This window comes from Atta cephalotes (assembly GCF_000143395.1).
Source record: "Atta cephalotes unplaced genomic scaffold scaffold00081, whole genome shotgun sequence".
Lineage (NCBI taxonomy): Eukaryota > Metazoa > Arthropoda > Insecta > Hymenoptera > Formicidae > Atta > Atta cephalotes.
The window spans coordinates 381087-401579 of NW_012130145.1; the positions used below are offsets into that span (position 1 = coordinate 381087).

Consider the following 20493-nt stretch of genomic DNA (forward strand, 5'->3'; position numbering starts at 1 on the left):
CAAGAACGGTGATTTTGACGTCCAAGGTCGTGCTCTGTATTTGGTGGGACCAGCTCGGCGTAATGTATTATGAACTGTTAAAACCGACTGAAACAATCACAGGCGATCGGTATCGAACACAATTGATGCGTTTGAGCCGATTGAAAGACAAACGGCCGCAATACAACGAGAGACACGATAAAATGATTTTGCAGCATGACAATGCTCGACCCCATGTTGCGAAAGTGGTCAAGACATACTTGGAAACGTTGAAATGGGAAGTTCTACCCCACCCGCCGTATTCTCCAGACGTTGCTCCCTCTGACTATCACTTGTTTCGATCAATGGCACACGGCCTGGCTGACCAGCACTTCCGGTCTTATGAAGAAGTAAAAAATTGGATCGATTCGTGGATAGCCTCAAAAGATGATCAGTTTTTTCGACGCGGGATTCATACGCTACCCGAAAGATGGGAGAAAGTAGTGGTCAGCGATGGACAATACTTTGAATCATAAATGTATAACCAGTTTTTTACAATAAAACCTCGAATTTCGGAAAAAAACGGCGGAAGCAAAGTTGTACACCTAATAAGATTCATTTTTTTACGAAAGGCTCAGGGAATTATATGGATATCAATCACATTAAATATTGTAGCGTTATAAGATAAGGAATGCGCACTAAATCTGAATCAGTGAATAATCACTAATTACTCAGTGGCATACTTGGCACTGATAATCAGCGAAGTTCAACTAAAAAAGGAAGAATGTTTGAGCATTATATAACTAAAATGCTGATATTTGCATATTAATTTCAATCTTCTAATATCATTCATTGAATTTAAGCATTAAAACAAGGTTACTTAGATCACATAATAAAGATTAGCTAAGTTAAGGATTAAATTCAATAAATATAATATTGGAAGATTGAAATTAATGTGCAAATATCAATATTTTAGTTATATAATGCTTAAACATTCCTTTTTTAAACTCAGTTGAACTTCACTAATTATCCAGTGTAAAATATGCCACTGAGTAATTAGTGACTATCCATTGATTCAGATTTAGAGAGTAATGTTGCTCAATTTACAACAAACTTAGAGAAAAGAAAATTAAATAAAATAACAAAAAAACAATAATTGTGTTAGACTTTACATCGATCTCCTGGTGTTTAAATTACGTGATGATTGTGATGAACTGCAGAATGTGTAGGAATTATATAGATATGGATAATACTGTCCAATTTTTAAGATTATCGTTAAAAACGAGTGAGTAATATCTTTTTTCAATCATATTCTAATTCTTCATAAATAACTGAATTTTTTTTATGTCAATCATTATGTGACTATATAACGTCAATAATCATCAAATAAAATTATTATCGAAACGTTGTATTATCAATATTAATTCGATACTGATAAATGTAATATAATTATATAATTTATTCTCAAGAATATTTTCCGAAGGTGATCAATCGCATCGATCATTCTCGTTTACTACGAGAAAAATGTTTGATGTTTTTAATATTACACATTATATTACCATAATTACGATTATTATTGTTATAATATTAATAATAACCATAGTTTTAGCAACAAATGTATATAGTTGACAAATGATTATAATTTACAGTTTATTATTTAAAAAATGGTTGAAATTATCATTGAAGTAATTCAAATTATTATGATTTTATTGTCATTTTAGTTGCTGATTATTGATCTATTTTTTGTTCCTACACTAAACTGCACTAGAACTCTCTTGCTTTCGCCAAATATTGAACATATACTTATCTCACTTTAAGTTTCAAAAAGTGTACATCAGTTCAGCAACAGAAAATAGACTTATATACATTTATTGTAAGAACTATACATAATTTGTTATTATTACTAACATGTTATAGCAGTAATAATCATAATTATAGTAAAAATAATTATAGTTATAAATATCAAAAAACTTTCCTCTCAGTAGTAACACAATCATTTTTTTTATCATTGCGGATATCATATCATTTTGCTTTATATATATGCATGTAACACAAAGGACTTGCAAATGAATTAATAATTGCAGAAAAGCGAGAAAAAAAAATATTCTTCAATAAGTGTATCATCTAATAGAGCATTTACATCGTTACGTAAAAAAGATGACTCATAATTTTTTTTCCACTCATTTGCTCATTGATGCAATATGGATTAATCTAGGAAAATAACAAAATTATTTAGAAAAATCATCCGCGTTGCTCTTTTTGCATTTGGAATATTTGATTTTTAAATTTTCTTATAAATTGCGTTCTTGTAATAAATACGATAATAAATACGATAGTAAATTATAATATCCGACAAAATAACATTTGTAAACGTAATCTATTTATTGAAAATTATGCGGAGCAAAAATATTTTAATAAAATATATCTTATCACTAACTTTTTGTGCATATAAAAAATGAAAAAAAAAGACACTTAAGATCAACAATTTTTTTTAGAATAAAGTTAAGAGATTATATCCTTTTACGTTATTTAAAATAAAATAATATTTTATTAAATTTCATTTTAGAGAATTATATAATTTGTACGTTAATATCTACAAATAGTATCTATTTTTATTGATTAATCTCAATTGATTTTATTGTGCCATGGTTTATTACTTTTATTAAGATTTATTAAGATTTATAACAAACAGCATGTATTGTTACATCATGTCACTTTAGCTAATAATTAATCTATTTTCGGTCTATTAACCATTAACTAATTTATAAGCTTGCAACAAATATAGTAACTTATTAACATTATTAATTTTGATCAAACGATAGTTCTGTATGTTAGTTCGTATCTATGACTACGTTTACACGACTCGATTTACGTCAAAAGGTGCGTTCAGGAAAACGTTATTAGTACTATTAGTGTCATTCTATTTTTGTTTTACTAAATTTTTGTTTTAATAAATAACGAAAAATGATAAAAATAGCGTTTTCTTATACGCACTAAAAATTATAACGTTATGAAATTAGCCAATCAGCTGTTTCTTTAAGAATAAAATGATGTAATTGGCCAGTTTCATAATATCAATATTACAATTTCAACGTAATCGAGCCATATAAATGTAATTTAATACTTAATATGTTACATTGTTAATTTGTTTTATCTACTTCTATAGAGTATTATCATAGAATAATATTGTAGATTTTGTTGAACTTGTCTAATAGAAGTCTTACTAATAAATAAATATAAAATAAAAAAGCTACAAACCAAGATGATTTGTGTCAATAACTTTAACAACATAAACAATGGATCACACAATATGATGACATAAAGTATAAACAATATTTAACAAACATTTCGACCCTAATCATTCTCAATGTTAGATAAATTTAAATTAATAACGATTACGAAAAACACACATATATTCGCATGTTAAAATTAATTCCCTGAAGTGAAAAAATACAAATTCTTAAAATCGCAGTCTGATAATAGATTATTTATCATTAAATTCATTTATCATTATTTATCATTAAATTCACAAATCATATGTGTCGTTAATAAACTACTCCCAACAGAGTTGCTAGTAGGTACGGAGAATATATATATATAATTAGAATATAATGCATCATGCCTTATAATAACTGCTTTAGTTTTTTAGTGCATCAATGTGAAAAATATATGGAATATAATGATATATATTCTAATACGAATACTAAGCAAAAAATTTTACAACTAAGAAACTCAGAGAGGTAATACTATGTGTAGTACAGTCGTTAGAACGCTAAGAATTTTTACCATTAAACGATTATGTAGTTGAATTAAGTATATATACCTATAATGCATTAAATGCAAAGATAAACCAAATGCATTATTATTTAGGATGCCTTCCAACAAGAGACATACACATGCCATGGTGAGTGGATTATTACATCCTTGTTATTCGCCAAAATAAACAAGGATAAGATGATCACTGCATTGTACTGAGTCGCTTGTTGGAAGGTACCTTTACATATAATGTCATTATTATTAATATAGTGTTATGTTCACTGTGTTTTTGATGTTAGTATAATATAAACTGTTAAATGCACTCGCTTGTCGCTAATAGCAGATTAGGAGTATACAACTTTGATTTATAAGACATCTTAAAGCTATAAATACTTATAAAGCAATATAAAATTCAACAAAAAAGTTTAATAATATGTAAATATAACACCTGATAGTCAATTAGCATGCATTCATGAAAAGATAACAAATAAACTCTTGATATTTCTCTAATAATCCAGCTTCAACTCTAGATTTTTCTTATTCTTGTTTAATGAGATAACTAATAAATTTCTAAAAAAAAACATTAAGATAAGAAATCTTCTCTATTATAAAAAACAATTATTGATTTAAATTATTGATTTAAATAAATATTGTATTTGGAAAATAGTAATATAAACTTTTTCTTTTGTTATCTTGTAAAAAAATGTAATAAATCACTTTATATCATGTTTGATCTACTGATATAATCAATCAGTTTTGCGATCAAAAATTTGTGACTTAACATTAAGTACAAACGAAAATCTCTGTATAGATTCAAGCTATATACAGACAAATTATTAATAAATTGTTATTGTCCAGCAATAACTCAATAATATTGTCAATACATCAAGAAAAACAGTGACTCAAAAATCATATCGCACTGCTCTAAATGACACTCAGAAAGTTAATAAAGCATTTACCTGATACTACAAGAGCTTCGTTCGGGCCGCAGGTGTGAACGTTTCCCATCGTTGAAACTATCCTTCCTTTTCTTCCAATGAAAATATTGCTCCAATGAGGATAATGATGATGATATGATGATGATTATGATGATAATGATGACGACGACGGCGACGGCGACGACGACGACGACGACGACGACGACGACGACGACGGCGGCGGCGGACGGCGACGGCGACGACGACGACGACGACGACGACGACGACGACGACGACGACGACGACGACGACGACGACGACGACGACGGCGACGACGGCGACGACGGCGACGACGGCGACGACGGCGACGACGGCGACGACGGCGACGACGGCGACGACGGCGACGGCAACGGCGACGGCGACAGCGACGGCGACGACAACACAAACGACGAAACCGGCGGGAAAAAAACGGCACTCACTTGAATATCGATAGTACTGGATGCACGCAACGCAATATACGAAAATGAAATTTAACAAAAAATTGTTTCAAAATATTCGATGAATAATTTATACTATATTAATCGTCACGTTAATCAGAATTCAGAACAAGGTTATGATACTTAACGATAGCCACTGCACGAAATCATTTATGGAGTCCAAAAGTCCCTATCGAAGTAAGAAATATTCTAGGACGCCACTAGTTTTCTGTTCCTGCGTTGATTGCATTAGTTCAAGAGATACATATTAAAGTTCGACGCTGATTTTCGGCACCAAATAAATCACATGATAAAAACTGACGAATATCAATTTTGATCACGTGATCTATTTTGATGCTGAAAATGAGTCTTGAGCCGATTAAGCGTCAGCATAAAAAGGCACCTTTAGTGACAGAAAGGCTACTTTCAACGGACTCACAGTTGAGTGAGCGTTCACTGTTATTCTTTTAGATCGTCCAATCAGCATTTTAGATCTGGAAGAATATATCAATAGCAGCGAGCGCTCACTCAACTGTTGAATCCGATCACATGATTAAAATTGACGCTATCATAATTTATATATCAGCATTATGCGTGAGACGCGGATGAGACGATTTCTGCTCTGACTCTGCAATTTAATAACACAGGTTATCATTGATTTGACAATTCATACGATTAATGATCGTTTTATAAGAAGAGAATCGACATGAGTTAAAAGAATATTAACTGATTTGACATCTTAATTTCTCTTAATTTCTTTTTATTTCTCTTTATAGGACGTTTAATTAAAAAATGGTTAGTCACTTCGGAGAAGTAATATTTCCATCATCACGAGCATTTTGGGATGACGAGGATGAATACGAACCAACTGATAATACAGAACATTCTCTGTGAGTTAAAATTATGATGGTAACAGATTGTTATTTATCTTTTACTTATTATTGTTATGCTTGAAATGACTCAAAAATGATTAAAATTTTAGGGAATTATACATTCGCTGGTTGAAAGATAAACCAGAATGTATACAAAAGTTCATCATAATAGAAGGAGATCCATTAATTCGTAATATTAATACTCTTTTTATATTTTACGTTTTTGTTATATATTATATTATTAGACCAATTATTTTATTTTAGCATTTGTGGAACAATGTTTATGTCCCAAAATGGAAGAAGTATGTATCATAGAAAATGAAAATCATAAAAAAGTTTCAGTTATTTATCATATTGACAAACAAATATATGTGTGTGTAATTTTACCACTGTTTGATACAAAAAATGCTGGAAAATTTGTAAATCAGGTATATGCTGATTAGCTTATGACATTCATCTACCTATTCTTTCAATTTCTGATTTATAAATCAAAGAAATTTATCTTTTTCTATCTTTACAGATATATGACTTGTTACTAAGTTCAGAAAACATAATTTCAATATTGTGTTGTCATATATCGCAATTTCAAAGTACAAGCGTCCCAGAGATTGCTTCATTTTTAAGAATATTGGCTACTAAAACGGTGAATGTTTCAAAATGTGGAATTGAGCCATTGGAACAACCAAATATTGTATTTGGAGTAGGTGCAGGAGGTTGGTATTTACATATAATATACATGAAACGCATGTACCAAATACAAAAGATATTATATAAAAATCAATGAAATTGACATTGTTTACTTGTTTCAGTCTTGTCTTATGCTGAACTTATTGGCAAACCAGCTAAGTTATATATATTGTATATCGACAGTTTTGTGTTAGATTCCAAATGTGCAGAACCAATTTTACAAGTTTTAACTGATGAAATACCTTGTAAATTACAACCCAAATTCAAGGAAAAGCCTTTTAGTAAAGGCAATCTTTACATGTGAAATATTCTAATTCATTCTTCCTTTTATCGATCAATATCTGAATCAATCAAGTATAAATCAAATGCTAATTCTTTTTGTTTTGTCATATATTAATAGTTATGTGGAGAAAGAAAAAAGTTAAGAACTGTCGTTTCATTTATAGTACAAAAAAAAGTTTATACAATTATATGCTGTTGATAACATCGCAAATATACAATACACACATACTCAAAATTTACAATTAAATTGGTAATGTCTTGGATAATCTAATGTTTGTTTTAAATTAAGATAATGCACTGACGCAACTTACACTAAACGCGCGATATATTATTTTCCGTTATGGTTGCGGTGGATAATAATTACGTGGCGGTGCAGCCGGTGGAATTGGATTATTCGCTGAAAAATATGATGCGTTTGTTGGATAGGAATATGGTTGAAAAGTTTGATTGGCAGTCTGTGCTGAAGGTGGTGTAGGGCGAATAGCAGTGGACGATCCAATATGATGCATCGTTGGCACGATATGATTCATTGTATTTACAGGAGGAGGAGGAACCGAAACATTGGTAGGTGGAAATGCTGGTGGATAATTTGTGTTGTTAGATGCAAAGTTTGCCGCATATGTAGGAAAATGTGCCGTTGAAGTATCTATTGGTTTTATTGTATCTGTGACGTCTGTAGATGGACATCCATTTGCAGAAACTGTTGATGCTTCCATGCTTTTAGAGGATTTTCCAGGTGTAACTACAACATTTGTTAACCATTACACTAAAATATAACTTTTAATCAAATGAGTTACAAATCGATACATTTGTGATTGTCAATACTATATTACTGTTACTCACCATTTGGTGTATTAGATGCAGATTCGACAGTAGTAGCAGTAACAGATCGTTCCCTACACATTTCGCTGGATGGTATCATAGGAGGCGAATCTGGTGGTTTGGCATTATTAGCTTGTGAATATAAATCCAATACCTGATGGCAAATATCTAAAAATATGTTCAATGTATTAGTTATTACTAATCTGTAACAACAAATAATGATAAAGACACTTTAAGTTCATTTGCGCATACTTCAGTGTTTCTGCTATAATTCTTACTCGCTTCAACGAGCACTTAGAATGAGTAAATGCTATGGTAGGAGCATTTTAAAGAATGTTAAAGCGATTTGCAACGCAAATCTCTTAAGAAATGAAAATTACATAAGATCACCTTCTAAAAGATCCATAGTTACATCTTCAACAAACATATCCCACCAGCGTAAATGTTTCGGTTGTCTTCCAACCCAATCTACTACTTCAAATTTGCTTAATTTTCCTGCCAAATACATTAGAGCGACAGCTATGATCTCTGGCTCCCACTGCAGCGATAGAGTGGTACATAAACTGAAAAAAATATTAAAAAGGCTTATTTATACATCAAAAATATGTATGTGCATTGTAATTAATATTTTTAATATTATTATTATTATTAATTTATAACTTCATATACCTATCATTAACAAATGTCCAAGCCATTTGAACCATCTTTTGCAACTTGTTTTTATCACCTAGAAATGGAACAAAACTTTCATTAGAAATATTTATATATTTTAAGCGCCTCTAATAAACAGCGTTCTATTGTATATAATTCTATAGTACAAAAAAACAACTTTATAATTACCTTTCAGACACTTTGCATATTTTAGTAAATAACTATATGGATGTTCCACTTGTAGATCAAATTTAATAGTTTGCAATAAAATTCTCTCCAAAATCAAAACTTCTTCCTAAAGAAAAAAAAAATAAACTTGATACATTAGTACAATATTAAAACATCTCTTTTAAAAACTTACTTTAGGGTCTTCTCCAAATGTCATAAACTTTTGTTCCGACACTAAAGTTTTGGCAGTCCTTATGATATCCTTACATTTCTTTGGAGTTTCTTCAACTTTTCCAGCTAAGAGTAAACAGCAGCAAGCAGTTACCTATATATCATAATATTGTAATTCTCAGAAGATATTTTAATGGATACAACATGTCGACACTTGTAATTAATTTTGACTACAAACATATATATACATAGTTACATATTGTTATGTATATATAAAATACACTTACATATCGCGGAAAGTTTTTGAATGAATGAAACATGTAGAATCGATGAAAATAAACAACACCCGTTGCCATCGTATTATAACCTAAATCCATTTTTGTACCAGTGTCTATTATAAAACGTGCACCTTCTTTTCGATATCTACATTCCGTGTCATAATCGATACCATCTTGAATAGATGGTGTATTGCGAAGTTCTTTCTTTTCATAATACCAACACGGCATGTTTAAATCACTTAAAATACGATTTATAATATTAGTTCAATCATTAAATCCTGAACGTCATTTATGTCAATTAACATTCTTTTCATGTACTTTACTAATATCTTTACAGATATCTTTATCAATTTAGAGAGTGGCAACTTATTTCCGACACTAACGAATTAAACATCAAAATAAAATTAATACATCAACAACCACCTACAACAACACTTGTTTTATAAAATCAAACTGAAACAAAACTTTTTTCCCGTCCTGCCCTCTTAAAAATCTGTGGTAGATCCGGGCTTAAGCCGTGTGTTCACAGTGTTAGAACTCGATTTGAATTCTCGAACTGAGAAATGTGTAGCCAATCAATTTATCGATTTTTCGTAAAAACTGTAAGTTGATTGGCTACACATTTCTCGATCCGAGAACTCGGACCGAACTTTAGCATCGTGGGTCTAAGACCGGAATCAAACTACGCATTGCAGAATGAGATTGAAGATTAATAGATTGAAGTTTGACCAATTAGAACAAAAAGAGTCAGAATTTCTTTGTCCTCATTGGTGAAATTTTAATCTTTAATCTTCAATCTCAATCTTTAATGCACAGTCTAATTCCGGTTTAATAGAATCCTTGTTAGGCCAGAATCAGATTATGCATTGATAATTGAAATTAAAGATTAAAAATTAAAATTTCACCAATAAGAACAAAGAAGTTTTGACTCCTTTTGTTCTGAATGGTCAAACTTCAATCTTCCAATTTTCAATTTCATTCTTTAATACGTAATCTAATTCCGGCCTTAGACGCCATTTTACTTCAGATTGATGCAAATCTTTCTAAAGCCTTATGTCCATGATGCTAGAAATCGATCCGAGATCTGGGATGAAGAAAGAAGAATTGACCAATCGCAATAGTCATGTAATCAAATTGTTTAAATGTGATTTGTTAATTTTTTCTCTCCGAAATCTCAGACCAATTTCTAGTATCGTGGACATCGGACTTAAGGCTGAAACCTTAACTATTTGAAGATTGAAATTGTAGATTAAAAGATTGAAATTTAACCAATCAAAACAATAGAAGCTAAAATTTTTCATTGGTCAAAGTTTCAATCTTCAATCTTCAATTTCAATCTTCAATACGTAGTTTGATTCCAGTCTTGTATCTGTTTTTTATTGCTGCACTCTGAACCGGTGCAATAACACAATAGCTATATTGTGTCAATAAGTTGAAGTGGAACAAACATATTTGTTTCATTTCAACTTATTACACTGTGTATATTAGTTCAGAAAGTGCAATAATAAAAAACGACCGCTTAACTGTATTACAAATTTGCATAAAGATCATTGACCCGTATTTAAAATCGATAAAAGCGCGCTTTTATCTCTAAAATTCTATAGTGTGTGTAACGTAAATTATAGCAAGTTAATGCGCGAACATTGCTGTAAGCGCTTTGTGAATACAGGCCCATAACTTCATAATTTTATATTAAGATATTATAAGATAAATATTATACACGCACAAGCAAAATTTACTAAATTAACTTGTTTGAATTTTCAATTTTGTTTATTAAAATTCAATAACTTTTATTTATATATATAGGAGATGCGAAATTAAAATTTTTTCGTTCAAATTGAACTATCCTTCCTATGAATAGTCGGTATGTTTCTATCCTGGGAATCGATTGTATATCTTCAAATGAGGGCATCGATTCTGTATTTTGAAACGAGGTGAAAATTATAAAAGTGAACGAATTTATTAGAATACTAATAATTTCATTAGTCAACATCTAATAAATTTGCTCACTTTTATAATTTTCACCTTGTTTAAAGATACAGAATCGACCCCGAGATGAAAATTACAAAAATGAGCAAATTCACTAGAGTATTCATAATTTAATTGCTCACTTTTTGTAATTTTTACCTCCATTTAAATCGATCCCCTGAGGATTTAATACAGACACGAACTACTATTTTCGATGATACGATTTTATCGATAGCATCAGAAAATGTATGTAGTTACGTAGTTCCCAAACTGAAAATGAATGTAGTGGAGATAGTGTATGGATGATTTCGACGGTAACACTAAAAAGGCATAGCTTCTCTTAAGTTTCTCTCTGGTAATATATAAATATACGTATAATAGATATGTGTATATACGCATGCGTATTTATATATATGCATATATATATATATATATATAAAAATATATACATACATATATATAAACATATACATTTATGTATATGTTATGTATATTATGCATGAACTACACGCATACATATGGATATGTAGCAGTAGTGAGTGGTTGCAAGTAGCGAGTGGTAGTAGTGATTAATAGTTGACTGTGAGTTTCTACTGTTGGTTTGTTAATCAGAGTCAACTAATAAAATTGTTTTTTGCAGTAAACACTTGTACATGTTAGTAACAATTTAATAAATATATAAGAATTTCACAAAAACGTTTGCAATCTCGAAAATAAACAAAACTTTAGATATAATGCCGTTAGCAACTCTAACGGCTCCTTGGACGGAGCATCGTACAAATGAAAAGGTAAAACTCAATTTCTCTCAATATTCGTGGGTTGTAATTTTCTTTGAAACAGCGAATTCCAAACCACTGTCACTTTTTCAGAAGAATTCTTGTTCTTTTTTTCTGTTTCTTTTTTCTTTACTTTAACATTATAATAGATTGTAAAATACCTCATCTTGAAAAATACCTTCATTTTCTGTCTTTTGCTTCTGTTTAGCAAAGTACAGAGATTCTTCCAGCTGAAAATCAGGAAGAAACAATGATCACTCAAGGAAATTTAATTGAAAGATCAAATGGTTGCTCGGAATCTCATGAAATTGAAGTACGTGATATGACAAGGGATGGTTATGAGAAGGCTGAACCCTCTCACTTTGAATTATTAAAAGTTCTTGGCCAAGGATCCTTTGGCAAAGTAAGAATAATAAATACAAAATTGCATATATAATATTTAAATATTTTTTGATACTTTGTATAGCACACATATTTTGTTTTATTTCTTCAATACTTTTATAGGTATTTTTAGTAAGAAAAGTTGTTGGAAAAGATAGCGGGACTCTATATGCTATGAAAGTTCTGAAGAAGGCAACTTTAAAAGGTATCTTAAAATATTACAAAATATTTGCAAGTGTCTCAAATTATTATAGTTATTGTATTATCCACTTTTCTTAGTTCGTGATAGAGTTAGAACCAAAATGGAAAGAAATATATTGGTAGATGTAGAACATCCATTCATCGTCCGGCTGCATTATGCATTCCAAACTGAAGGAAAACTTTATTTAATTCTTGATTTTCTAAGGGGTGGTGATCTCTTTTCCAGATTGTCTAAAGAGGTAAGATTTTGTTGCTTGCAAATTGCTACATATTTCATATGGCTTATACTTCTTCACAATTAGCATAACTAAGAGAACACAAGTAAATATTGTATAAATATTGTAATATTTTCTGATGAAACATGAGTTCTGTTCTTTTTAGCTGAATTTCTTGTATGGTTTAACTCTTTTTTTTCTCTCCAATATGGAAAGAGAAAGAAGAAAGATGAATCATGCAAGAACTTTAGACTAAAAAAAATAGATATACTTTGATGGTTATTGATGGAGATTTAGATTGTGATATGATTACGATTGTGGCCAATATCAATGATCGATTCCGAAAAAAAAGTCTTTATTCCAATCGTCAGATTTACTTAATATGATGAGAGCCAATAGAGAAGTGTTCACTTCTCTCGATTGCTTATTCGACCTTATTTTCGGAGAAAACATGATTTGTTTTCGGTCGTTCAAAGAAGGCTTCGAAATTTCGATTTAAGATATATGTGATCCTGTGGTTTAGTTTTCTTCGAAATGCAGCATCTAATTTCTCTAGCGACTTACAGCATGTACAATATTGCGCTCGACTGCAATGTCGGATTATTTGACACATGCTCCGATAAATGAATGCAGTTTAAACGTCTCGTTGATTATTACTCGCTTTGCTGCCGCTGTTTACATTCGTCAATATAACTGTCTCGTGTGTCTGTCTCTCTGTGTTGTCCTTTTTTTCTGATCGAACAGCTTGAGCAGGTATCTTCGATATTCGCGTGTGTTCTCTCGCGATTTCGAAAACGCGATATTTTTTGGATGAAAATTATATCTATGCGAAATACATTTTCAGCTGAGATAATGGCGATATAACTTCCACACTACAATCATTGAAATAAACTCTCAAATATATTTGTAATTATTACTATAATTAATCTTTCAGGTAATGTTTACAGAAGAGGATGTCAAATTTTATTTAGCAGAACTGGCACTTGCATTGGATCATATACATAAACTCGGAATTATTTATCGGGATTTGAAGCCTGAAAAGTTTGTATTGTTTACATATTATATATATATCATATGTTTCTTTAACAAGCATTGATTAAAATATTTAATTAACTATTTTTTTTACGCGATAGCATTTTGTTAGATACAGAAGGCCATATATCTTTGACAGATTTTGGCTTAAGCAAGCAACCTTTAGACGATTCGAAAGCATATTCATTTTGTGGCACTGTTGAATATATGGCACCTGAAATTGTCAACAGAAAAGGACATACTTTTACAGCGGATTGGTGGAGTTTTGGTGTTTTAATGGTTAGGATTAAACTTTAAATATCACATCTGGATATGATTAATGAATGTAAATTATCATAGCTGTAAAAAGAAAAATCAAAATTATGTGACGCTTTTTAAATTTTTCAGTTTGAAATGCTGACAGGCGCCCTCCCATTCCAAGGTGCAAATCGCAAAGAAACGATGACACAAATTTTGAAAGCTAAACTCGGTATGCCGCACAATCTTTCATCAGAAGCGCAAGCGCTTTTGAGAGTATTATTCAAAAGGAATCCAGCAAATCGTCTTGGATCTGGTAAAGGGCTTGCCTTACATATTTTACATGCTTTGAAGAAATAATAGAGCCTTAAGTAACGCATACCTGCTATCGTATGTGATCGTGTAGAGGTTTTTTTATACGTAAATCTTTTTATTTTTTAGGTGGAGTGGAAGAGATTAAAAGTCATATTTTCTTTGCTACTATTGATTGGGACGCTCTTTATAAAAAAGAAATAAGACCACCATTTAAACCAGCTGTTAGGGAGGACAATGCATTTTACTTCGACAGCGAATTTACTTGTAAAACACCTAAAGGTAAGTTTTTTTTTTTTTTTTGAAAATAGAAAGAAAAGAAGGACATAGAATAGAGTTATCAAGTTAATAATTATGTAATTATAGAATCAAGTTAATAATTATATAAAATCACATCCTGATTATAAAAGATATACTATGACATATTTTTTCAGATTCTCCTGGAGTACCACCTAGCGCAAATGCTCATGAATTATTTCGCGGATTCAGTTTTGTCGCACCCTGTTTACTTACGGATGCGGATCGTGTTATATCTCATGAATATAGACACTATGATAACATTAGTGCTATTTTTCCAACCTATGTTAATCCTGTTTCCATAACTGACGAATACGAATTTAAACATGAAATTGGCAGAGGAAGCTACAGTGTGGTTTACTTGGCTGTTCACACAGCATCCAAAATGGAGTATGCTGTAAAGGTAAAGTTCTGTATAAAAGTTGAAATAAGATGTATCTGTGAAAAGATATACGAAATAGAAAGCTAGCTAAATGATTTAATGAAATAGGTGATTGAGAAATCGAAACGAGATCCGACAGAGGAAATAGAAATTCTACTACGATATGGTAGACATCCTCACATTGTAACGTTGAGAGCAGTTCATGAAGATGATAAACGAGTTTATCTAGTATTGGAACTTTTACGCGGTGGTGAACTCCTCGATCGTTTGCTACAAAGACGAAATTTCACCGAAAGAGAAGCTGCTGAGGTCATTTATACTGTTACAAGTGTGGTGCATTATCTCCATGAGAACGGAGTAAGTGTGATCTTTAAATGTATAAATATGACAAACATTTTTGTATAGTTACTTCAATTTGTACATCTATATGAAATTCACCTACATACAAGGAAACGATGAAGTTGTTGCTTAAAAAAAAAAAATAGGTTGTTCATAGAGATTTGAAGCCATCAAATATTCTGTACACAAAACCTGGTGGTGATCCAACAACACTTTGTATATGTGACCTTGGTTTTGCAACACAATTACGAGCGGAGAACGGTTTGTTAATGACGCCCTGTTATACAGCCAACTTTGTAGCACCTGAAGTGTTGAAACGTCAAGGATATGATGCAGCATGTGACATTTGGTCACTCGGAGTTTTATTATACATCATGCTAGCTGGGTATTAAAAACTTTGAGAATGAAATAACTACTTAATATATGCAATTATAAAATGATAGGAATTGATTTTATCATTTTTTTTTTATTTGATACATAGGTACACGCCCTTTCGTAACAGCCCAGGAGATAGTGCCAGTGATATATTAGATCGTATTGGTTCAGGATATATAGACGTGGAAAGTGGGATATGGTGTCATATTTCCACCGAAGCTAAAGAACTAGTTAAGAGAATGTTGCACTTGGATCCCACTCGAAGACCTACAGCAACTATGATTTTAAAATATCCATGGATTGTAAATCGACATCGTATCCCTCCAAAAGTATTGCCGGATGTTATTAAAGATCCACATAGCCTAAAGGTATGAATATATTACTATCGAAAAGTAATAATTACTTTCGCAAATATTTATTTCGTTAACAATATAGATTGTTATTGTTAATAATAGATGTATTTGTAGCATTTATTTGAAAATATGTTACAATTGAAAATATGTTATTCCTTTTCTGTATAACATTTTTAACAAATTTATCATAATATTATAATTTCAGATGGCAGTTGCAGAGACATACAGAGTAATAGCAAGTAGCCCAAGATCACCACATATTGGTCCCGTGGTTATGTCTGAATTGGCACGTCGTAGAACAAATAAAGCAAATCCAGCGGGCCCCCCTCAAATTTAACTTGAATATCTTATGTACAGATTAACTTTTATCTCAAGATAGAAGATACTTAGGAGAACAAAATCATATTTGAAAGTACAAGTAGCAGTGCCCATATTGTAAATGACATTAATATCATCGTGGAAAGTATATAACGAAACATTTATGACAGTGAACCGAATGTGATATTTATTTATAGTTAATTGCGTAATGGTCAAAATAAATAGTTTAGTTATTTTTTAATTATTTTTTTTTATACTTATAATTGCTAAATCTTATAGATTTAGCCAATGAAAAAATGTTGCCTGATATAATCATGTTGAGCTATAATCAATTATAATTTAATAATTTAAAGATTTCGATATTACATGTAAAATTTTATCTGTGCAATGTAGTTAGATCAAATTCATTTTTTGACTTGATGTTTATTGGATAAGTATGTGTCTCTGGTATGCGTGTGTGCGTGTATTTCCACCTAAACTCGTGATTTGTAATTTTAAAATGTTTAAAATCTCGATGTTTATGTGGATTTGAATCTAAAAAAATTACAGTAACTACAAAAAATGAAATAAATCATGTAATCATTGTGTTATTGTAATGCTTATCGTTAATGATTTGTTAAATAAATTGACAATTGTATAAATTATTTTTGTGGTGATTTGAAGAAATTCTTAGGAAGTTCGTAGGAAGTCATTTTATTTTTTAGAAAAGTACAATCTTAAATTATATTTTCTTTAAAATAATGTATAATAAGATTTATACGTTCCTACGACTGTCAGTTAGAATTTTAAAGCTGTATTGAAAAGCGAGTCAATACGCAAAATCGGCAAAAATCCTCATGTAGGTCATATTTAAGAAATTTTTAGGGCATGGCCAGACTCTGGTGGTTCTAGAGACTCTAGTAAAAATCAGGTTGCTGAATTGGCATTAGTAGTGCTCGGCGTTCAAATCGCAAAACTCCTCCATATACACACAATCGACACATATAATCTAAAAATAGAGACATTAATTCTTTGATATGATGCTCTGACTGTAACAGGAAGACGTAAATAATTGTCATTAATTCTGCATGAAGAATGGAATATTCTTCATATAAAATTGATATGACCTATCATGCAAACGAGACTAAAGTCATAGATAACAAACTATCGCGAATTGCCGCCATTTTGGATCTATGACGCGCGATTATTCAAAACTTATATATGATTGTATTATAAGGGAAAATAAAACCTCACAGATAAAAAATTATATCTCACAGATACAGTCCTTTCCAACAATGTTTCTTTATCAATTAATTGAAGCCATTCTTCATGTCTATCGCTTTTACTGTCTTCAGAAGAAGTGGATATAAACTGCACAGGCCCTAATGCATTGCATGAAATCCGCAAACATTTTTGCACTTAAAATGAGATAGATCCATATTTTGCTTTGAAAAAAGAGAAAGCGAAAATGTCGAGTGCCAAAAGTGCAATCAACGCGAACAGACCTACAATAATATTCATTTTTTTGCGGTGGAAATAAATAGGCCTGATGGAATTAAATCGCTGAAATCGCTGAAATAAATCTGTCAAATTAATAGAGATTTCAGCGGCTTATTTCCATCAGGATGTCAATCATGAAACTTTTTTCTTAAGATGAAAAATGAAAAGTGAAAAATTTTCCATTAACTTCAATGGTTAAAATTTTCACTTTCCTAGGGATAAAGGTTCATGATTGATACTCAGGAGCACCGACAAAAATGGATATTGTTGTGTAGTTTACACCCACATCCTCAGAGGGCACCATTTTGCGGTTACAAGAAACAGGCCCTCATGTTCTCTCTTATGTTTCTTTCTGCACGAATTTCATGACATCCCTGTTTAATGTTCGGTAAAAAACAAGGATGTAATACTTGGGAGTAATAACCGGGCGGGATAACGTTTCTGAACACAGCCCCAAATTAATGAGAGAGGTTCTAAGAATCAATCTAAAAAAATCGAAAATCGAAGATAAAAGAATCGATTTTCTAAAAAAATCAATCTTGGATCGAAGATCGAACATCCTTATTTTGGTTGGTACATACATGATGGAATCAGATTTCACACACCATGGACCATGGGTACATATCGTACGATACGTATCTCGATAGCAATATTGGTTGACTAGACGGTTAAATTTTATTGTATTATATTATATTACATTGTGCTTATATTTTGTCTTATACGTAACTACAATCATTTGCTCTTGTTTATATATAGAAAGTCAAAGGTAAGGATCAGAATCATTGTCGGCGCTATGTACCCTAACAGAGTGTATATCAGTTAATGATTTATAAGTACATCCTGGAGATAATTTGATTAACTATTACTCTTCTTTCTCTAGTATTGTAATAAAATTTGTTATAAAAGAATAGTAAAAGTGTAAATTGCTGATTCAATGTACTGGATTCAACATAAGTAGTTGGTTCAAAGCACTGAATCAACTATTAAAATATTGATTATTAATTTTTAAGACAATTCACTTGTTTATACATATAACAAATTCACATTACATTGACAAATTTCATCCGATGCCCGTTTTATTATAGAACCATTAAGATCGTGATGCTATGAATAGCAATTGACCAAAATTCTCAAAATGATGCTTTTATATTATTTTATTTGAATATAAAATGATATTAACTTTATGTACATTGTTTATGTAGTGTAGTTTTTTAAATATTTTAAATGTTTTATCAATTTGATCGATCGATGAGACAAATAATTTTATTATTTCGAGATAAAAAAAAGTCACTATCATGTATATATTTATGATTTTTTAAAATTTAAAACTATCATCCATTAGTTATAGTTATATTCTCATTCTATTTTTGTATGATTGAATTATACAGAGTCAAAATTTTGCTATGAGCGGCCAGCATCCTTTTAATCATTATGTTCATACAATGGTTTAGAACAATAAAAATAGGTATGCAGAATCCATGGTTTTGTTCATGGTGTCGTAAAAAAGAAAATTTTAATCTGACAAAATGGCACATAAATAGCGCGCGTTTGAAAATAACTTATCTGTTCGAATATCAAAGTAGCAAATAAAGGATAGAATGGAAAATATATTTTCAGACTATTTCAATATGATTCATAAAGGACTACGTCCGTTAGTATTCTGTGGTCCATCGGGCTCTGGAAAAAGTACTCTGATAAAGCAATTGTTCGATGAATTTCCCGATACGTTCAAATTTTCGGTGTCTCATACAACTAGAATGCCACGGCCTAGTGAAGAAGATGGGGTTCACTATCATTTCACAAACAAAGAAAGAATGCAAGAACAAATAGAAAATGGGGAGTTTATTGAAACTGCTATATTTAGCGGGAATTTATATGGAACGAGGTAAATATAAACAAATATTAAATAATTGTATAGAAAAACAATATACAATCTAAATGCCCTAGCAAACGAGCAGTTGAAGATGTACAAAGTTTAGGAAAGATATGCGTGTTAGATATTGATGTACAAGGTGTAAAACAAATAAAACGCATCGATCTGAATCCCTTTTACATATTTATAAAACCACCATCTATTATGGAATTGGAGCAACGATTAAAGGATAGAAACACAGAAACTGAAGAATCTTTGAAACGTAGATTATTAGTTGCCAAATCTGAATTAGAATATGGTATGTTTTATAGTTTACACAATATGCACAATTAATTACTAAGAAAATTATTTAAAATTCACACTCATGTCTAAATGTTTCACATATTGCTTATAGGTGAGACACCTGGTAACTTTGACATTGTCATAGAAAATGATAATTTGGAAGAAGCATATCAGATTTTACGCAATTTTGTGATGTCCAATTATAATCCACATTGTCATACAGGTGAATCAAATGTTTCCCGTTTCTTTTGGTATTAATTTTTCTATTGTGATAGCATAAATATTTTTATGGCAAAAATATTGTGTAGTGCAATAACATAATAATCAAATTATAAGAATTAATATTTTATAGGATTAGTATTATTTTATAAAGGTAACATGTGTCTTATCTCTGTATCAGAAAATATTTTTTAGATGAGACAACAAGCTAGTTGAGAATTGAAATCTAATGGATCCTTGGATGTGATTCATATTTGGACACGAATAACGAATTGTTTCCGATGACATTTTCATAAATTACTATTTCGGACATATCTGATAAGCATGTAATTAAAAGATATGCACACACACACACACACACACACACACACACACACACACACACACACACACACACACACACACACACACACTAA

At 30.9% G+C, this 20493-nt stretch overlaps 4 protein-coding genes across 4 annotated transcripts; 3 read left to right on the top strand and 1 right to left on the bottom strand.

Moving 5' to 3' along the window:
• Positions 1 to 5887: 5887 nt before the first annotated feature.
• LOC105624522 (proteasome assembly chaperone 1) lies at positions 5888 to 7214 on the top strand. The gene is made up of 5 exons (XM_012205882.1): positions 5888 to 5997; positions 6090 to 6169; positions 6244 to 6407; positions 6500 to 6692; positions 6789 to 7214. The coding sequence occupies exons 1-5, from the start codon at positions 5900 to 5902 to the stop codon at positions 6968 to 6970; spliced, it is 717 nt and encodes a 238-aa protein (XP_012061272.1). The 5' UTR covers positions 5888 to 5899; the 3' UTR covers positions 6971 to 7214.
• A 72-nt stretch (positions 7215 to 7286) lies between these two features.
• Positions 7287 to 9432, bottom strand: LOC105624523 (cyclin-K). Its single transcript, XM_012205883.1, has 7 exons — positions 9048 to 9432; positions 8783 to 8914; positions 8611 to 8716; positions 8440 to 8497; positions 8161 to 8333; positions 7792 to 7938; positions 7287 to 7690 (listed from the first exon to the last, which is right to left on the bottom strand). Exons 1-7 carry the CDS (start codon positions 9264 to 9266, stop codon positions 7287 to 7289), a joined length of 1239 nt encoding a protein of 412 aa, XP_012061273.1. The 5' UTR covers positions 9267 to 9432.
• A 2308-nt stretch (positions 9433 to 11740) lies between these two features.
• On the top strand, positions 11741 to 16243 carry LOC105624525 (ribosomal protein S6 kinase 2 beta). The gene is made up of 13 exons (XM_012205884.1): positions 11741 to 11794; positions 11991 to 12185; positions 12287 to 12368; positions 12443 to 12603; positions 13514 to 13620; positions 13713 to 13890; positions 13999 to 14164; positions 14290 to 14442; positions 14595 to 14860; positions 14948 to 15196; positions 15325 to 15563; positions 15660 to 15921; positions 16112 to 16243. Exons 1-13 carry the CDS (start codon positions 11741 to 11743, stop codon positions 16241 to 16243), a joined length of 2244 nt encoding a protein of 747 aa, XP_012061274.1.
• A 721-nt stretch (positions 16244 to 16964) lies between these two features.
• LOC105624559 (guanylate kinase) lies at positions 16965 to 20116 on the top strand. Its single transcript, XM_012205919.1, has 7 exons — positions 16965 to 17017; positions 17089 to 17152; positions 18460 to 18469; positions 19112 to 19168; positions 19321 to 19588; positions 19651 to 19874; positions 19971 to 20116. The coding sequence occupies exons 1-7, from the start codon at positions 16965 to 16967 to the stop codon at positions 20114 to 20116; spliced, it is 822 nt and encodes a 273-aa protein (XP_012061309.1).
• Positions 20117 to 20493: the final 377 nt, after the last annotated feature.

Excerpts from the sequence above, each read along its gene's own strand:
- LOC105624522 (XM_012205882.1), top strand. The coding sequence starts at position 5,900 with ATGGTTAGTCACTTCGGAGAAGTAATATTTCCATCATCACGAGCATTT. Across the intron at positions 6,170-6,243 it reads AGAAGGAGATCCATTAATTC|CATTTGTGGAACAATGTTTA; the intron begins GTAATATTAATA and ends ATTTTATTTTAG. Across the intron at positions 6,693-6,788 it reads ATTTGGAGTAGGTGCAGGAG|TCTTGTCTTATGCTGAACTT; the intron begins GTTGGTATTTAC and ends TACTTGTTTCAG.
- LOC105624523 (XM_012205883.1), bottom strand. The coding sequence starts at position 9,266 with ATGCCGTGTTGGTATTATGAAAAGAAAGAACTTCGCAATACACCATCT. Across the intron at positions 8,334-8,439 it reads TGGACATTTGTTAATGATAG|TTTATGTACCACTCTATCGC; the intron begins GTATATGAAGTT and ends TATTTTTTTCAG. Across the intron at positions 7,939-8,160 it reads AACTATGGATCTTTTAGAAG|ATATTTGCCATCAGGTATTG; the intron begins GTGATCTTATGT and ends ACATATTTTTAG.
- LOC105624525 (XM_012205884.1), top strand. The coding sequence starts at position 11,741 with ATGCCGTTAGCAACTCTAACGGCTCCTTGGACGGAGCATCGTACAAAT. Across the intron at positions 12,186-12,286 it reads GCCAAGGATCCTTTGGCAAA|GTATTTTTAGTAAGAAAAGT; the intron begins GTAAGAATAATA and ends ATACTTTTATAG. Across the intron at positions 14,861-14,947 it reads AAATGGAGTATGCTGTAAAG|GTGATTGAGAAATCGAAACG; the intron begins GTAAAGTTCTGT and ends TTAATGAAATAG.
- LOC105624559 (XM_012205919.1), top strand. The coding sequence starts at position 16,965 with ATGTATAATAAGATTTATACGTTCCTACGACTGTCAGTTAGAATTTTA. Across the intron at positions 19,169-19,320 it reads GTTTAGAACAATAAAAATAG|ACTATTTCAATATGATTCAT; the intron begins GTATGCAGAATC and ends ATATATTTTCAG. Across the intron at positions 19,875-19,970 it reads CAAATCTGAATTAGAATATG|GTGAGACACCTGGTAACTTT; the intron begins GTATGTTTTATA and ends TATTGCTTATAG.